We start from the raw sequence: 14,889 nt of genomic DNA, 5'->3' as shown, positions 1-14,889 counted from the left end.
TGTGATGACGTCATATGGGCCGCCCGCCCCCGATTGGCCGCGGCCGCCTCACCAGACCGCGGGCGGACGGGCGCGCGGGCGGGGCGGGGGCGCGCAGAGACCACGCCCCCAGCCGAGCTCGTCTCATCACGTGACCTGGCGCCGCCGCCCGCCTTATAAGCTGCGCCGCGCTCCCGGCGCCGCGGGCCTCACTCCAGGCTGTACCGTCCGCGAAGTGTTTGCTGGCGAACCCCGCGGGCGCTCCTAGACAGGTACGCTGGCCGGGCGGGGGGCGGCGCCTCCACACCCACACCCCGCGCCGCGCCGTCCCGCGTCTCTCGGGGGCGCGACGAGGCGGGCGGCCCTGCCTCTGGCTGCGGTACCGACCCGAAGCCAGCCCGGAGCAGGGTCTGTGCGCCTGACCCCGGTGGGCCAGGCAGGGCACCCCGTCTGAGCCCCGGTACTTGTCCTGGGGCGGCCTGTCCCCGGCTGGGCTCTGCCTGCAGCCATCGAGCGGGGTATGGAAAACTTTGGACGGGCGGGCACTCGGAGCTTATGCAGAGGGCATTTGCGGCCGTCAGCCGGGAGGGCTCGGCCCCGGTTCGGGGCAGCGCCCAGGTGTACCGAACATGTGGCTGTCGCTGCAGGCACTCCGTGCATCCCAGGTGTGCCGTGTAGGCATGTTCCGGGCAGTCCTTGCCAGTCCCTGCCCCGTGGGACCAGAGGCGTGGGACGTCCTATCTGGCCGACTACCCCAGGGACCTACCTGGAGGGTGGCGGGGCCTTCCTGGACCTGCCCTGTTTCTTGGAAGTGAATTTGATCAAGGTTCCCCCGCACCCCTTTTCCTTATAGGGAAGCCTGTCAGACTCTGGAGACTGATGCCCAGACTGGACCGGCACTTCTGGAGCTGTTCCTGCACCAGGCACAGAAGCCACCCGAGAGCCTGCGCCGGAGGGCTGGCAGCCAGAGTGGGAGAAATGATCAGCTCCTCAGCGTCCCGCTCCTCGCGCCTGGGAGCCCCCAGCGGCCCCGACAACGAGCCCTCCCTGCGGCCTCGGAGCACTGGTGTCGGGGGCCATAGTGGCAGCTGGCATCACCACCTGGTGCAAAGAAGCCTGGTGCTTTTCTCTGTGGGGGTCGTCCTGGCGCTGGTGCTCAACCTGCTGCAGGTCCAGAGGAACGTCACCCTGTTTCCCGAGGAAGTTATTGCCACCATCTTCTCCTCAGCCTGGTGGGTCCCTCCGTGCTGTGGGACAGCAGCTGGTGAGCATAAGTTAAAGATGTCTGTTTGGTTAAAAACGTTTTCAGCCCATCAGAAGCATTTATTTAAAAATGGGACCAGCCTCACTTTTCCAGCATTTGTATTTAGGAAAGGAGGCGGGCGGGCAAGGAGGATACAAGAACCCTGGGTGCTGGTGGCGGGAGGCTGGAGGGAGCCGGTTGAAGGCGGTGGGTGGGGAGATGATGGGCTGCGCCCGGCCAGCCGACGGGCTGCTTCCCGCTCACTGACCTGGCCCTGAGGACAGTGTGGAGGGGAGCCCCGCAGCTGTCAACGCGAGCGAGCAGCGCCCCGATTGGCTGCCTGCAGAACTGGTGAGCGGCGGGCTTGGAGTGCGATTGGCTGCCCCCTCGAACATGCTACACTGCTGGGTCACTGAAAACAAACCCATCACATGGGCAGAGGCGGTGCCCGCAGCCGCGGCTCCCACTTCCTTTTGCAGGGCGGCCTAGTGAACGTGGCTGAAGGCAGGCCCTTCCCCACAGAACTCTTAGGGCTCAGAGGTGAAACACGTGAGCACAGGGTCAGGCTGCATTGTGGACAGGTGGGCTGTGTAGAATGTCTTGACTATTTAGCTGGTTTTGTAACAATGCTGAATCGATCTTGGCCCAGAAGATCACTTAATACTTCCCTGGTCTCATGGCATCTGTTGATCAACGGACGTTTCCCAGGTGCTCCCGGCAGCCTAAACAGCTCCAGCTGTTGAAATCCAGAATGAGCGGACAGCCCAGGTCCTAAGCATTCCCTGGTCTGGAGGGCACAACAGACATGTGTCATGGCGAGGACAGAGCCATGGGAGGACTGCCCTTGTGTCTGCCCTGTGGCTGATGTTCGTGGGCTGCTTACTTGGCGCTTTGTACGGCTGGTCCGGTTCCTCCTCACAGCAGTACTGTGCTGTGTGTGGCTCCATTGCACAGGTGTGGAAACAGAAGCCAGAGGTAAAGCAGCTGCCGCCAAGGGGAAACAGTAAGTGGCAGGGCCACCGTTCATCCATTCAGAACTGCAGACTGCCTCCCCGGAGCCCGGGGTGCCCTCTGCTCCGTGAAAGTCCCTCACCTTTTCAGCAGGCTCCCTTCAAGGAGCAGGAAGATAGGAGGCTTGGAATGGGGAGCCGTGTGTTCCAGCCAGGACACAGGCTGGCAGGGGCGCTGGAGTTCTAGGCAAAGGTGGAATGTTTTCATCTTTGTTCTCGGAGAGATAGGGCCCTGTTTTGTTTTTCTAAGCCCTTTAAGTATATGGCTATGCTATTTAAAATCCTTCTTCGGAAATAGATCTAGATATAAAATTCCATTTTTTTATACACATTCAGTGCAATAGTTTTTTTCTTTGAATCAAAAATATGATCTTATAAATGAAACATTTTAGATTAGGACTTATTTGCAATTGAAACATCCAGGAGTTCCAGGAATCTCTGGAACAGTTAGTTTCTCATGCCTTACCTTTTTCTTTTTATCTGTCAGGCAAGAGGATAAGGGGAGACTCCCTGGTACATTTTTACCTATTTAGTTTTTAACCTTAAAAGGTAAGGTTAAGTTATAGTCAAGTAAGTTATAGAATTGTTTGGGTTCCATTTTTCAAAACTCCAAAATTAGAACTTGATAAAATGTAATGGAAAATTGAAACTGAAAGTCTTTCATTCAATGTTTGTTTAAAACTGTGTTTCTTGTTTCCCTGTTCAAAAACCTAAAACTGTTACTTCTTTCACAGGACACCAGGGTGGAACCCTGCAGGCTTCAAGCCTCAGTACTTGGGGAACTTTACGGGGGCACCTTGTGTCCCATAGTCGGGAACCCTAGGCCTGGATCCCCACTGGTCACCACACACCCTGTCTTCTCCTGCCCTTAATTCCTCCATTTTTCTTCTGTCCTGGAATGCCAGCCTTCCGCCCGGCTAATCCTCTTTGTACTCCCTTATGCTTTAAAGTTCTGTCTGTAAAAACTTCCCAACTCACCCAGGCCACAGTAAGCCCTTCCTCCTCTGCCTTCCAGTTACATAACCCTCATCATTTTACACATGAAGAAACAAACAGGAGGAGACAGGTCCCATCAGAGCCATTTGGGAGTAGAGGCCCTGCTTTCTGTGCCTGGCCCTGTGCTCTTCCCACATTCAGGGCCTGGACTGGGCCAGCAGCTCACACCTGGGAATGGTGCACAGTGTGTGCTCGGGGTCTCCGACAGAAAAGACTGGAGCCCCTTAACAATGCAGTCCACTGCCATCCTCTGGGCAAATGGTCTTTCTGATCCAGATGTCAAAGTCAGATCCATGTACATGTGCCCAGAATCATGCTGGTCCACCAGAGGAACATCAGAACCTATTGTACAACTTGTGGTCTCAAGGTGCTTATAAAAGCTTATCTTCATTATAAAATGGAAACGATAGTGATGAAAATGAAAGGCTAATGAGCAGGCATTTAGGTATTTTGTACTTTAGGCCTATATGGATATTAAACCTCTGCTCGATTCACTTGTGTTAAAACAGCAGTTTTATTTTAAATCTCTCAAAACAGCATGATTTGTGTTTGTACAAAAATATAAAATTAGTTTTAAAAACTATTACAGCAGATAGATCCTCTAGTTAAAGGGCCATTTGAAGAAATATTAAAGAGTTGCCCCATGGAGATCATACGATTTTAAGCCGCTAGATTCTAACACCTCTCTTTTCTGTAACAGCTGTTGTCGGCTTGCTGTACCCCTGCATCGACAGCCACCTTGGAGAGCCCCACAAGTTCAAGAGAGAGTGGGCCAGCGTGATGCGCTGTGTGGCGGTTTTTGTTGGCATTAACCACGCCAGTGCTGTATCCTTCAGGGGCTGTGCTGTGCGCCAGTGTTTTCTCAGGTTGTATGTTGACGCATTCTGTTACTTCTAATGAGTATGTTCCCTCCGAGGTTAGTTGCACAATTTTCTTCCAAGTATTTTATCATAAAACATATTGCTCGGTTTACACTTAGCAGGAGATTTCGAAATGGTTCCTGGAGTCCTTTCAGTTAATTTCTGGAAACATTACCAGAGCTAGAGTGGACTTATTTATTCTCTCCTTTGCTAGACTATGGCTTGGCTCCCCAGAGTTTGTTTGGTGATTCCCCTTCTGCATTTCCACCCTTATCCTTGCATTAGAAGACCTGGGTCCTCTTACCCAGTAAGAAGTGGCCAGAGGGTCATTCTTCCTGGGGGTCACTTCTTCCAGAGGTTGAGGAGAAGCCTGTCTCTGCTCCTGGCTGTGACTGTGGAAGCTCCAGAGCCAGTCAAAAGTGGTGTCCTCTGGAATGGAAGGCATTACACAGAATATGTGGGTGTCTGGACAGAGGTGCGTTTTCTGGGAAGATGGGCCGTCATTTACCAGGTCACCAAAGACTTTAGCATTTCTTTAGCACAACTTGATTATATTTTACTATCTTAAAGACATTTTTAGAGTTACTGATTCTTATATCTGCTCTCCCCCTATTTTAATGGTGACAGTGTGAAACTGGCATATTATAAGATATCTTAGCTCTGACAGATTTGTTTTTTCAGCAGTTGATAGGCAGTGTTGTGAGGAAGGCCAGCTGCGTCTCTACCAACTGTAAGAGTGTGACACTGAATGCCTTTCTGATGAGGTGTCTTTAGCAGACGTGGAGAGAAGAGTGTTTGCTCAGTTCAAATTACTAATAGAAGCAAACAAGAATGGGACTGCAGGTGGCTTACTAGCAAACTATGTTTTGTGGTCACAACACCAGCAGAATTTTATGTATAGCTCAGAAAATTTACTTTCAAAGTTAAGTTTTTGATGCAGTGATCCCAGAGAAGTCTCAGATCATCTTGATCACAGTAATCTTGTATCTAGCAAATTGTTTCTGCAGCTCACTGGGCAGTTTTATGGATGCCCAATAATAAAAACATCCTAGAGTTTTTTATTTGTTTTTGATCATATCAAAAATGTTAAACTTTTCCTTAACTGTGCATCACCAGAAATTGGATTTTGCCAATAACATTCAGCTCTCCTTGACGTTAGCAGCCCTGTCTTTGGGCCTTTGGTGGACATTTGACCGTTCAAGAAGTGGCCTTGGGCTTGGAGTCACGATTGCCTTCCTCGCCACTCTGATCACTCAGCTGCTGGTGTACAACGGAGTCTATCAGTAAGCGTGAGCTTTCAACGACCAACTCCATCCTGAAGCTGTTATTTAGCTTTTACTAAAAACATCCATGAAGCTGAGATGTTTCACCAGTATGCATGTGACATTGATTTAGGCCTGCTGCTTATTGTGGGTTCACCTGTTAAAAATGCACCATCAGTAATTTGATATAGAGGAAAAGCAGGCCGGAGCAGTGGACATCTCATGCAGGTGTTTGCGTCCCACGGCCTCGTGTGCTGGCTGGCGTCATATGCATCCACATTTAAGAAAAGCTCACCTGGCTGCCCATTAACCTTGGTGGTTCTGATTGCTCAGGCACCTTCTCCTTCCTTTTTCTCCAGGTACACGTCTCCGGATTTTCTCTACATTCGTTCCTGGCTGCCATGTATATTTTTCTCAGGAGGGGTAACCGTAGGAAACATAGGACGGCAGCTGGCTATGGTACGTGACTGTCCCATTGGCTCCTTACACTAGGGTCAGATGACGGAATTGCTTAGCACAGCACGTTATGATTTGTGTTGTTAAGTGTCTAGTTAAGACTCAAGAATAGTAATTGAGAAAAGCTTACGTTTTAAAAAAATGGGCACCAATACCCAGGTAATTCTGTGCTAAATTATACAGATTCGAGGCTCTGTGCATGCGCGGTGAGAGCCGGGAGGCAGGCTGAGGTCTAGTGCGGCCTCCCCTTACAGATGCAGCCAACAGGTTTCCTGAGCTCACGACTGCTCGAGCACCTGGCAGGGGAAAAGCCACTGAAGCGGCTGACGAGTGGTTTCCTCCCCTTCACGGTGGCGCAGGGAGGCCACAGGCTGAACTGCAGAGACCCTGTGCCCGGCGGGCCTGGGTCAGAGCATGTCATCAAGGGCAGCGGGCTGGCACCCTCAGGGTGCGCTCAGCATTGGGTAGATGCCGCCCCCGCCCGCTGCACAGCCACTTCCGGAGAGCCGAAAAGGCAAACGAAGTTGGTGATTTCAGCAGTTCTCTTCATTAGTTCAGAACTGGCACTTGATCCTCTAATAAAAGAAAACCAAGTGCAGACACCTGTTACTTCCAGTCGCCTGCAATTCAAGGTCTTGAGCGAAATGAACTGAAGAAAAAAAAGCTATATAGTTTCCTGAGGGCCATTGCTCAGAGATTAATTCTGGGGCTTTCCTAGAAAATGTATCTTGGTGCTGCAGGCTATTTTTAAAACAGACGTTTATTTGTAACAGCTAGTACTCGTGAGCCGAACTTGAAGGCTGCTTGGCTGTCTCACAAAAGCAGAAGTCATTTCAAAACGGTGGAAGGTGTAAGGTGTTCCACTGGTTCCCAAGTCCGAGCCATCCTTTCTTTCCACTCCTTTTAAGTCCCTGTGGCTCTGCCACCAAAACACATCTGTTGAGAAATCTCTCTCACGTCCCCTGGCGAGAACCTAAGGACTGTGCTCTTCTCCCTCTAGCAGTGTGGTCGGCCACCGAATGCCTGTGCTCTGTCTTCTGTGCATGAGCTCTGCACCTTGGGTGCCAGCGTACAACTGGGCAGGGCCTTGATGGCCCATCGCTTTGCTACAGCAGTGCCCTGCCGAGAATTCTTGATAAGGCTTCCATGACAAAAGTGGCCTCAACCAAGGCGACTTCATAAAATCAAAGTGCAAATAACATTCAACCAGTTGGTTATTATTTTGGGATGGTGGGCTGACGCTGTTAAATAATGTGATGGTTTTTTTAACTAGTTTTAGGAAGCATTTTTTTTGCACAAGATCTGCCATCTAGAAATGGTTGGAGGGAAGCTGTTTTAAGAGTTGTACAGATGGTGCCGTTTGCGGATGCCGCCCCTGGAGGTGGCTGTAGTGAGTGGCCCTGGTGGTGCTCCCTTGATGCTTGTAGCAAAGGCCCCACAGGTGACTTAGCGGGAGATCGCTGGCACAGCCCTCCTCAGGGAAGCTCGCGCTCCTGTTTGCTCTTTACAGCCGGGGGAACTTAGAGTAGGGTGTTGTTATGTCTTGAAACTGGAGGAGAGCAACTGTCCCTTGCCCTCCCAGGTCCTCAAGACAACAAACTTTCAGATCTCTAAGCACAACCCCACCTACCATGTTTTCCATCGGGAAGACCTAACTCCTTACCCCTGGGTCCCAGCTTAAGGGCAGTTGGCAGACGCAGACCCGGGAGGCTTAGTTCCCTTCGAGCAGGCCGACGGGCACGCCACAGCCCAGGATTCCACCGGGCTCGTCCGTGACGGGAACTGGTGACACTGAGCGGCCGCTGCGGGCTGCTCCAGGGAGGAGGGTGGCGAGGCCTGTCTGCAGGTTTCAGGCCCAGCAGAGCGCACAGCAGCTGGAGTAAGCAAGCGCAAAGCTGTTGCCGGTGCTTGCCCCGGCCGTATTTCCACGGGACGTCAGCGAGAGCATGGCGGGCCGGGGCTCCTGGTGTGGCCACAGCACGGATCTGGAGGCCTGGGAGGGAGGCCGCAGGTAGCCACGGTGGAGGTGGAGAGCTTGGCCTGGTGAGCGGAGGGGGGCGGGAGCGGGAGGGAAGAGCAGGTGGCTCTCTGGGAAGTAGGGCTGCAGCTCATGGAGGATTTTGTTGTGTTTTTCTGTTCTGCATGAAAAAAGTTTACTACGAAAACTGCTTTTCTAATGAGACGCACAAGTGTGATAGAAGCCCGTCGCTGCCCGTGTGGCTGCCTGCACCCGGCTGGGGCTGTGAGGCAGGCAGAGAGTGTCGCCCCGTGGCCCGCCCAGGCCGTCTGTCCTCTGCCTTCTCCGCACCCAAGGCCAGCTCCGCTCCCCAGCGGTGGCCTTGAGTGCCACTGCAGAGGTGGAGACTCAGTGCCCCCGGGCCGTGGCCCTGCCGGATCCACCCCCATCCGGCCTGCCCCCCTCAGGCTGTCCAGGTGGTCTCTGCCTTCCTTTGTCTTGGCTCTGCCCCTGGGAATGTCTCTACGTGAGTCTTAGAAAAGTCATGCACTGGGGAAGCCCGCGATCTCTGTGGGAGGGACTGGCCTTCATGTTCCGACTCTGATGGCTTTGGAACCTCACGACCTGCTCCTCTAAGCAAGTCCTCCGTCCACTTTGAAATCAGGACACTGCCTTTCATGCCACTTCTGTGGGTTGACAGTCTTTCTGAAATTCATGCCACTGCAGCAACAAAAAGATAAGTGTGTGAAGCCAGAATTGTATTTTTCAGGCAAACAGAGTGTAGGAAATTATATCTGCAGATTGTGTCTGGGCTGAACAAAGAGAAATACATTCTCAGGAAGGTTTGCCTTAGGAATCTGGGACCTGCCTGACTATGGCTTTTATAGGACATTTTCTTTGGGGGGCTTTCCCCCGTGAGCAGCACCCAGAGATGGTTGTGATGGGTTGGCGCGGGGCATCACCCTTCAGGCACATGCCTGCAGCCCTCAGCTCTGGCTGTCCAGGGCCCCGTTCTTGAGACGGCCCCGGCTGCTGCAGCTCTGTCACCTGAACCCACGAGCCTTCATCCAGCAAACTGGGGAAAGTGTGTCTGTACTGTGAGCTTTGTGTGTCCCAGAATCGTGGACCTAGAAAATACTGGTTGTGCTGCACTCCTGCACGGGCTTGGAAGCATAAGGTGCACCTGCCAGAACCTTCCTCATCCCCGAGACATGACTCCAGCAACATCTCCATAAAAAGCAAGTGAGGTATTTTCTTTGCAGAGAGGGAGTCAAGACACCTAGGCCTATAACCATCATTGTCTTCTTTCTTCAAAGAAATGAAAAAGTAAAGCAGCTTTCTCATTTGTAACAACAGGCCTAGTCTGTGCTCAGAATCTGGAAGCTCATTTCCACGTGTAAGCCTACGAGCTTGCCCGATGTCCTCAGAGACAAGCTGCCCCCACCAGCCCCTTCCCTGGCTGTGCCACCGCACAGTGAGGTTGGAGGTGCGTCTCCCCGACGCCTGCCTGCAGTCCTTGGCCCTTAGACTGCTTCGACGGGCATTGGAATTGCCTTGGTGTTTTAGGGGTTACCTTTAGGAATGAAGTCCTGGTTTAAAATTGATACCTTTGCCAAGTAAGGCTTTTGTGACAGGGCATGGCAACAGGGAAGATGGAAATCTGAAGGCACAGAGGTTCCAAGGAGGGTGCTCGGGTCAGCACTGTGACCCGTGCGACTGAAGGCAGGGCACCTCCAGGTTGGTGTTTGTTGCTGACGGTCCTTCCCAGGCCCCCGGCGCCCTGCCCCCTCATTCCGTCTCAGTTCTCCTGACATACCTGTTTCACCCTGCCTATGGGTTTCTCCTTAAAAAATGAAATTACTCGCAAGGACAGCCTTGCCCAAGAGCTATACAAGTTGGCTTTGCTTACAGTTAAGTGGTTTTATGTAGTACTTGTCAGCCTCTGTGTTGAAACGAAAATGAGTCTGTAGCATCATTTTATAGAACTTGTATTTGTTGCTATTTGTAGCTTAAAGTATTTTCGCAAGAAAAGTTCCAGCTCTCAGCTGGCGTGGTGATAGGGTGGCTCTGCTTCCCGTCACCCAGGGCCCTGGACGCCCAGCAGCCACCCTTCCCGAAGCACAGAACCTAATCTGCCCTTCCTGTTTGTGACTGAGCCAGTCCAGCTGCTAACGATGGTGACAACATTCTTATTTTTGAGGGCTAACAGCTAGCACATGCTGTACACAAGGCATGGTGCTAAGCAGTTTCATCATCAGCTAATTTAGTCCTCAGTGAAGCAGTTTGAAGCAGAAAATGTTATTCGCCCGCTTTAAAGATGGGGAGGTTGAAGCTCAGAAGACTTAAATGCCTGGTGGGCACATAGAGGGAGCTGGAGCCAGGCTTCTCCAGAGCATTCTGCAGGCCCTTGAACACGGCATCCACCACCACCCACCCTCTGAGTCCTCGGGTCGTGCTGGTGCCCTGTGTCTGCTGCGCGATACCGTCTTGCCACTTAAAATACATTGTTTTCAGGCAGCAGTAACGGGAGCATTGTGCCAACTGTGCCGTCTCGGGCCAATCACTACCACGGGTCTGTAGTTTTCTGTGTTCTTACACTAATGCCAAGCCTAATTGAGGCTCCTGTGGACCATGAATTCCCATGTCCTGCTCTCAGCAGTCATAGTGCCACGCTGCTCATGAGGGCCTTCTCCCCATTTTCTCTGGTTAATGTTTGTTTAGGACCTTTGCTCGCTCACTTAACAGCTTGTAATGGCTTCAAGTCACCTGTTCTGAAGTCTGTGTCCCTGAAGCAGGACCCTGGTGACTGCATGCTGTCTGTGGTCCTGCATATGAGAATTCTTAAGGTTCAGCTCCTTTGTCTTACAGAATGGCTGCTGAAATGGGGGAGGTGGGTGGGAGGTGTTGCGCAAGTTCCTCTGTGCCCTCCAGGAGCTTTAAGCCTCAGGAAAGTCATGGGACCTTTGTATCTGCTCTTTTGAGATGAAACAAAAGTCCTTGTTGAGTGGACGGCAGGTTGGTTGTGCCTCATGGAGTCTTCCTGAGGGTCAGACCGGTGGGGGGCGGTGGCGCAGTGTAGAATGGTTTCTAGTTGCGCAGCTCACTGTCGGAGGCAGTTGTTCTGTGCGGCAATGTGAGACCCATTTCCAACTCCTGTCTCACCAAACCGCTGGAAGGGCAGGCACAGTGGAGAAGCCGGGTGTTCATTTTAGCTGATGGCAGAAACTTCCCTTTCCTCAGGTTAACTGATTTTTGCACAAGTGCGCGTCCTCAAATCGCAGTGTGCAGGAGCTGCTGTCATGCTGCCACCACACTGACGGCAGCAGGGTCCCTTCCTGTGGACGTGGTTTCAGTCACGCTTCCAGCGCAGCCTGCTCACCCGTCCAGTGTGAGCAGGCTTCTTAGAAGGCTTCACGCCCCATTTCACTGGGAGTGACCTGACTTCCCAGGAGGCGGCTGGCCCCAGAGGCAGTTACTGCGGGACTGCGGGTCATGCCCGCTGGCCCAGTTTTGGCACATTTTGTCTCCATCCTCTTACCCCACCCTTCTTCATCCTTCCCCTTGTAGGGTCTGCTTAGTTGGACCTAATTAAGATGGGTCTACATTTTGTGCTAATTTTATCTTTTTTCTCTTTTTACACATAGGGTGTTCCTGAAAAGCCACATAGTGATTGAATCTTCAAACCTACTGACTCTGAAGAACAGCAAGATTTGGGAAGAAAATCTGTGATAATGGGTTGTGACAAAGATTATCTTTTTTCCTCAATAATCTGTTTAGATTGGGCTGATTGTACTGAGTGACTCCTGGAAAAAAAAAAAATCACCTATTTTAGAATAACAAATTGGAAAGAAAAACTACGTATCCTGAATCGTCACCTAGCCTGACTCGCCTGCGCTGTGTCTGCTCAGAGACCCAGGGTCCCCGGCTGAGCGTAAGAGTCCAAGCAGGTGAAGTTTCTCCAAGTATTCGATTTCCTTTCTGTCATTAAAAGCGAGTTGCCATATGTCCAAGCCTTGAACCTAAAGCCTACTACCAGCTCTTGTTTTACATCCATGCCCACAAGAGACAGCTTAGTGGTGCTTAACAAAGGAGAAGTGTGGTCAAATAGGAATAATGTGTCTCCTAAGATTTCTTAAATAGGGTTGTGCAAAAGGCGAGCAGCGGCAGCAGTGAGCACAGGGTGGCCGGGCTCGCGTGTCACCGTCACCCCTCTGCTTTTCATTCCCCCAGGGGACGGTGTGCAGACAATCTTACTGAGAGCAAAAGGCAGTGGGAAGCCATAGTTCTGCACTGCGGCGTCCTGGACTTCTCGCCTCAGTATTGGTGAAGTTGTACCCAGAATCCCTCGCGGTCCAGGCGTTCTGTCCGCCACGCATTTCAGTCTCAGCCAACACTGTTTTCATTTCTTTGATGCTCCAGAATCGAGATGACGGTTTTTTTCCCCACAGCCCTATGGAATTTGCAATCTGTGATTGCCTTGTAAGAGGAGAGCGCTTACGTCACCACGTTAAACATTTGGTGTTTCTAAATACTCAAAGGTATTGGTGAGCACAATGTATTCATTTAATGGCAGAGACCATACTGGACCCAATTTGCAAGTATTGGGTCCTAAACTTCAAGTGCAATGTATATGAAAACCAATCTGAGCCTTGTATTCTCTTAAATATTTATTTTTTTTAATGTAAGAGATGTTAAAGAGGGGTTCTCCGTTCATTTCAGCACTGCATGGAGGCAGAATCCAGCAATAATTTCTTTGAATTGTGAAGTTACCTGGCTGTGACCCCACTGAGCCCTTGTCCTCTGAAATACTCCAACTTCGTGGATCTAGAATTTTTACTTACAAATTTACCTTTTTGTATTTTGCAATTTAAATGTTTTGGGTGTGTTTTAAGTTCTGTGAAAGTAGCTCGATTGAAGGACTCCTTTTGACCAGAAGCGGGGCAGTGGGCGGACGGGTCCTGGGCCCTGCCTGCGGCTGCAGCCCCACACCCTCTTTGTGGGCTCATCCATCCCTGTTGCAGTCGTTGCGTTTTGTTTTGAGGAAAATATCTTTAAGTAAATTTTAGGTTACTGTAGCTAATTTGTTTTAGAGGAATTTTGTTTAAAAGAAAGTGGGATTATTCTGAACTTTGCAGTGACCCCTTACACGTTTTCTGAACATGAAAACAAATGACTAGCTATGTGAAAAGATTTTTCAATATCAGCATTTTATGAAAAACCAGAAGTTATTAGATGAAAGCAGTGACTGAATCTTTAAAATACACTTGATCATGCACAAATGAGTATTTTTTCCTCCTAAACTGGAAGTATATATCTGTTAGAAGTAACATAGCCAAAAAATGTGAATCTGAAGAATTTTTTTGCCAATACTTTACAGCAGGTATATGAACCAAAGTGATGTGAGTTTGTAAAAATGTAACATAGTATGAACAAAATTTGCACTATCCCAGATTTGAACATCTAGTGAGATTCACATTCATACTGAGTTTTCAGCATTGTGTTCTTTTTGCATTCATTTTTTACTTTTATTAAAGGTTCAAAACCAATGTATTTATGAGTTTTTCTTTAAAAAGGAGGGCTGGGGGTTCTTCGGTGTAGAATGTTGGTATTTGGAATGGAAAAATATTTTATAGCTCTTAAAACTTTACTGAATTTCAGTATCCTCCTGGGAAAACGCCACCTGAGTGTATCTTTTTGTAATGGTAGAAGGATGTGGGTTTTTTCCCTTAATGGTGGAATGGAGTAGTGACATTCAACCTCCCTCCTGTCCCCGCCCCGCTGGCACTGAGAGTCGGGGCCCACCCTGACCTCCAAATGCTGTCCTCTGTCTTGAAGTGAAAATGCCCTTTCTCTGTTCTAGATATGAGTGGGGGGCCACTGGGCTCCCAGCAAAAATGGCCCAGGGAAAGGGTGGGGAATCCTGGACAAGGAGTAGCCGGGGGGCCCTGGGGCTGGCTGGTGGGGGACCAGCATGGACCTCTCCTTGTTCCCCCATGCCTGCTGGGTGGCATGTGGGCCAGGACCTGGTGCATGGCATGGAGCCCCTTTGGGGCCCTGCACCTGGGAGGTGGGGGCTGGATGCAGGGGGCCCTGCCATGGTGTCTGGTGGTTCAGGCTTGGAGCCCCTGCAGGTGCCATGCCGGGTGAGTATGTGCAAGGAGGCCAGCACCACATTCTCAGGAAGGCCTGCTGAGTGTCATGGGGCACCTTGGGGAGCCTGGCACAGACCAGGTGCCTGTCACCTAAGGTGCAGACTGACCTGGAGTGCCAGGGCACCTCCCCTGTGAAGGTGACAGGGATACTGAGGGATGCTGGCCCCAGGAGGGCAGCAGTGAGGCTGATGGCAGGACTGGAGGGGTGGTAGAGCTGTGCTTAGGCTGTCACACCACCCTCTGTGGTTCCCGGGAGGCCAGCCTGCCTCCCCCAGAACCTAGACTCCCCAAGAGCCCCCACAGCGCTCGCGCCACATACCCAGGCTCCAGGAAAATGTATTTCAAGTTGTGAAATAGAATCTCAGTGACAGCAGAAAAAGAACTGACATTATACTCAACCCAGTACATTTTATGATACAGTCCAAACCAATAGGCTCTTGGGACATTTAACACAAAACATCCATGGATGCGAAGCCTGGCAGAGCTGGTGACACTCATTCGCATCATCTCAGACGCACAAAGGTTTTGCTGAGATGAATCCGATATGTGGATCTGACAGAGTAATGTCCACTTTGGACCAGTCCAAGTCTGTGTTTTAGAGTACATTTAAGAAGTGGGACATTTCCTGGAATTGCTCTGGTCTGTAAGCAAGTAATTGAATTGCCCTATTTCATTAAAAGGTAAGGTATGTACTTCACAGATTTTCCTGCTTTTCAGCTGCATGAGCAAAGCTGAGTAAACGGGAACTCAGGATGGACACAGGGTGTTGTGTTTACTTAGCTGGTTTTCGGTCACCTCCAAATTTACCTAATGTTAGTGTAAAGACTCAAATGAGATAAACCAAGTCACTCGGGGCCCTGGCCTCTCCCCCCTTTGAATTACAGACATTTCATCTCAGTGGTAAAAAAGAGACAATGGAAGGAACCAAGCTTAAACCTAACTTGTCTTCTCTACTTCAAGTGTTAAAATAGACC

The 14,889-nt window shown here is 50.7% G+C and overlaps 1 protein-coding gene across 3 annotated transcripts; it reads left to right on the top strand.

Moving 5' to 3' along the window:
* Window positions 1-117: 117 nt before the first annotated feature.
* Window positions 118-13,309, top strand: INSIG1 (insulin induced gene 1). 3 transcript variants are annotated; one of them, XR_005056274.2, is made up of 7 exons: window positions 118-251; window positions 833-1,243; window positions 3,929-4,053; window positions 5,205-5,371; window positions 5,710-5,809; window positions 11,408-11,710; window positions 11,994-13,309. XR_005056274.2 is itself a non-coding variant. In XM_036999320.2 (6 exons), exons 2-6 carry the CDS (start codon window positions 859-861, stop codon window positions 11,435-11,437), a joined length of 807 nt encoding a protein of 268 aa, XP_036855215.1. In that variant the 5' UTR covers window positions 118-251; window positions 833-858; the 3' UTR covers window positions 11,438-13,309. The 3 variants fall into 3 exon arrangements, 2 of the variants coding, with proteins under 2 accessions (XP_036855215.1, XP_073094252.1); XM_036999320.2 differs by having other exon boundaries at window positions 11,408-13,309; XM_073238151.1 differs by lacking the exons at window positions 11,408-11,710; window positions 11,994-13,309 and adding an exon at window positions 6,807-7,005.
* The last annotated feature ends 1,580 nt before the right edge of the window (window positions 13,310-14,889 follow it).

Source organism: Manis javanica, chromosome 6 (assembly GCF_040802235.1).
Source record: "Manis javanica isolate MJ-LG chromosome 6, MJ_LKY, whole genome shotgun sequence".
NCBI lineage: Eukaryota > Metazoa > Chordata > Mammalia > Pholidota > Manidae > Manis > Manis javanica.
This window is presented reverse-complemented; position numbering and strand designations above follow the sequence as displayed.

Bases quoted from the DNA above. Each gene is read 5' to 3' on its own strand.
- INSIG1 (XM_073238151.1), top strand. From the start codon at position 859: ATGCCCAGACTGGACCGGCACTTCTGGAGCTGTTCCTGCACCAGGCAC. The intron at 4,054-5,204 runs GTATCCTTCAGG...GTGCATCACCAG, and splicing joins GCATTAACCACGCCAGTGCT to AAATTGGATTTTGCCAATAA. The intron at 5,372-5,709 runs GTAAGCGTGAGC...CTTTTTCTCCAG, and splicing joins GTGTACAACGGAGTCTATCA to GTACACGTCTCCGGATTTTC.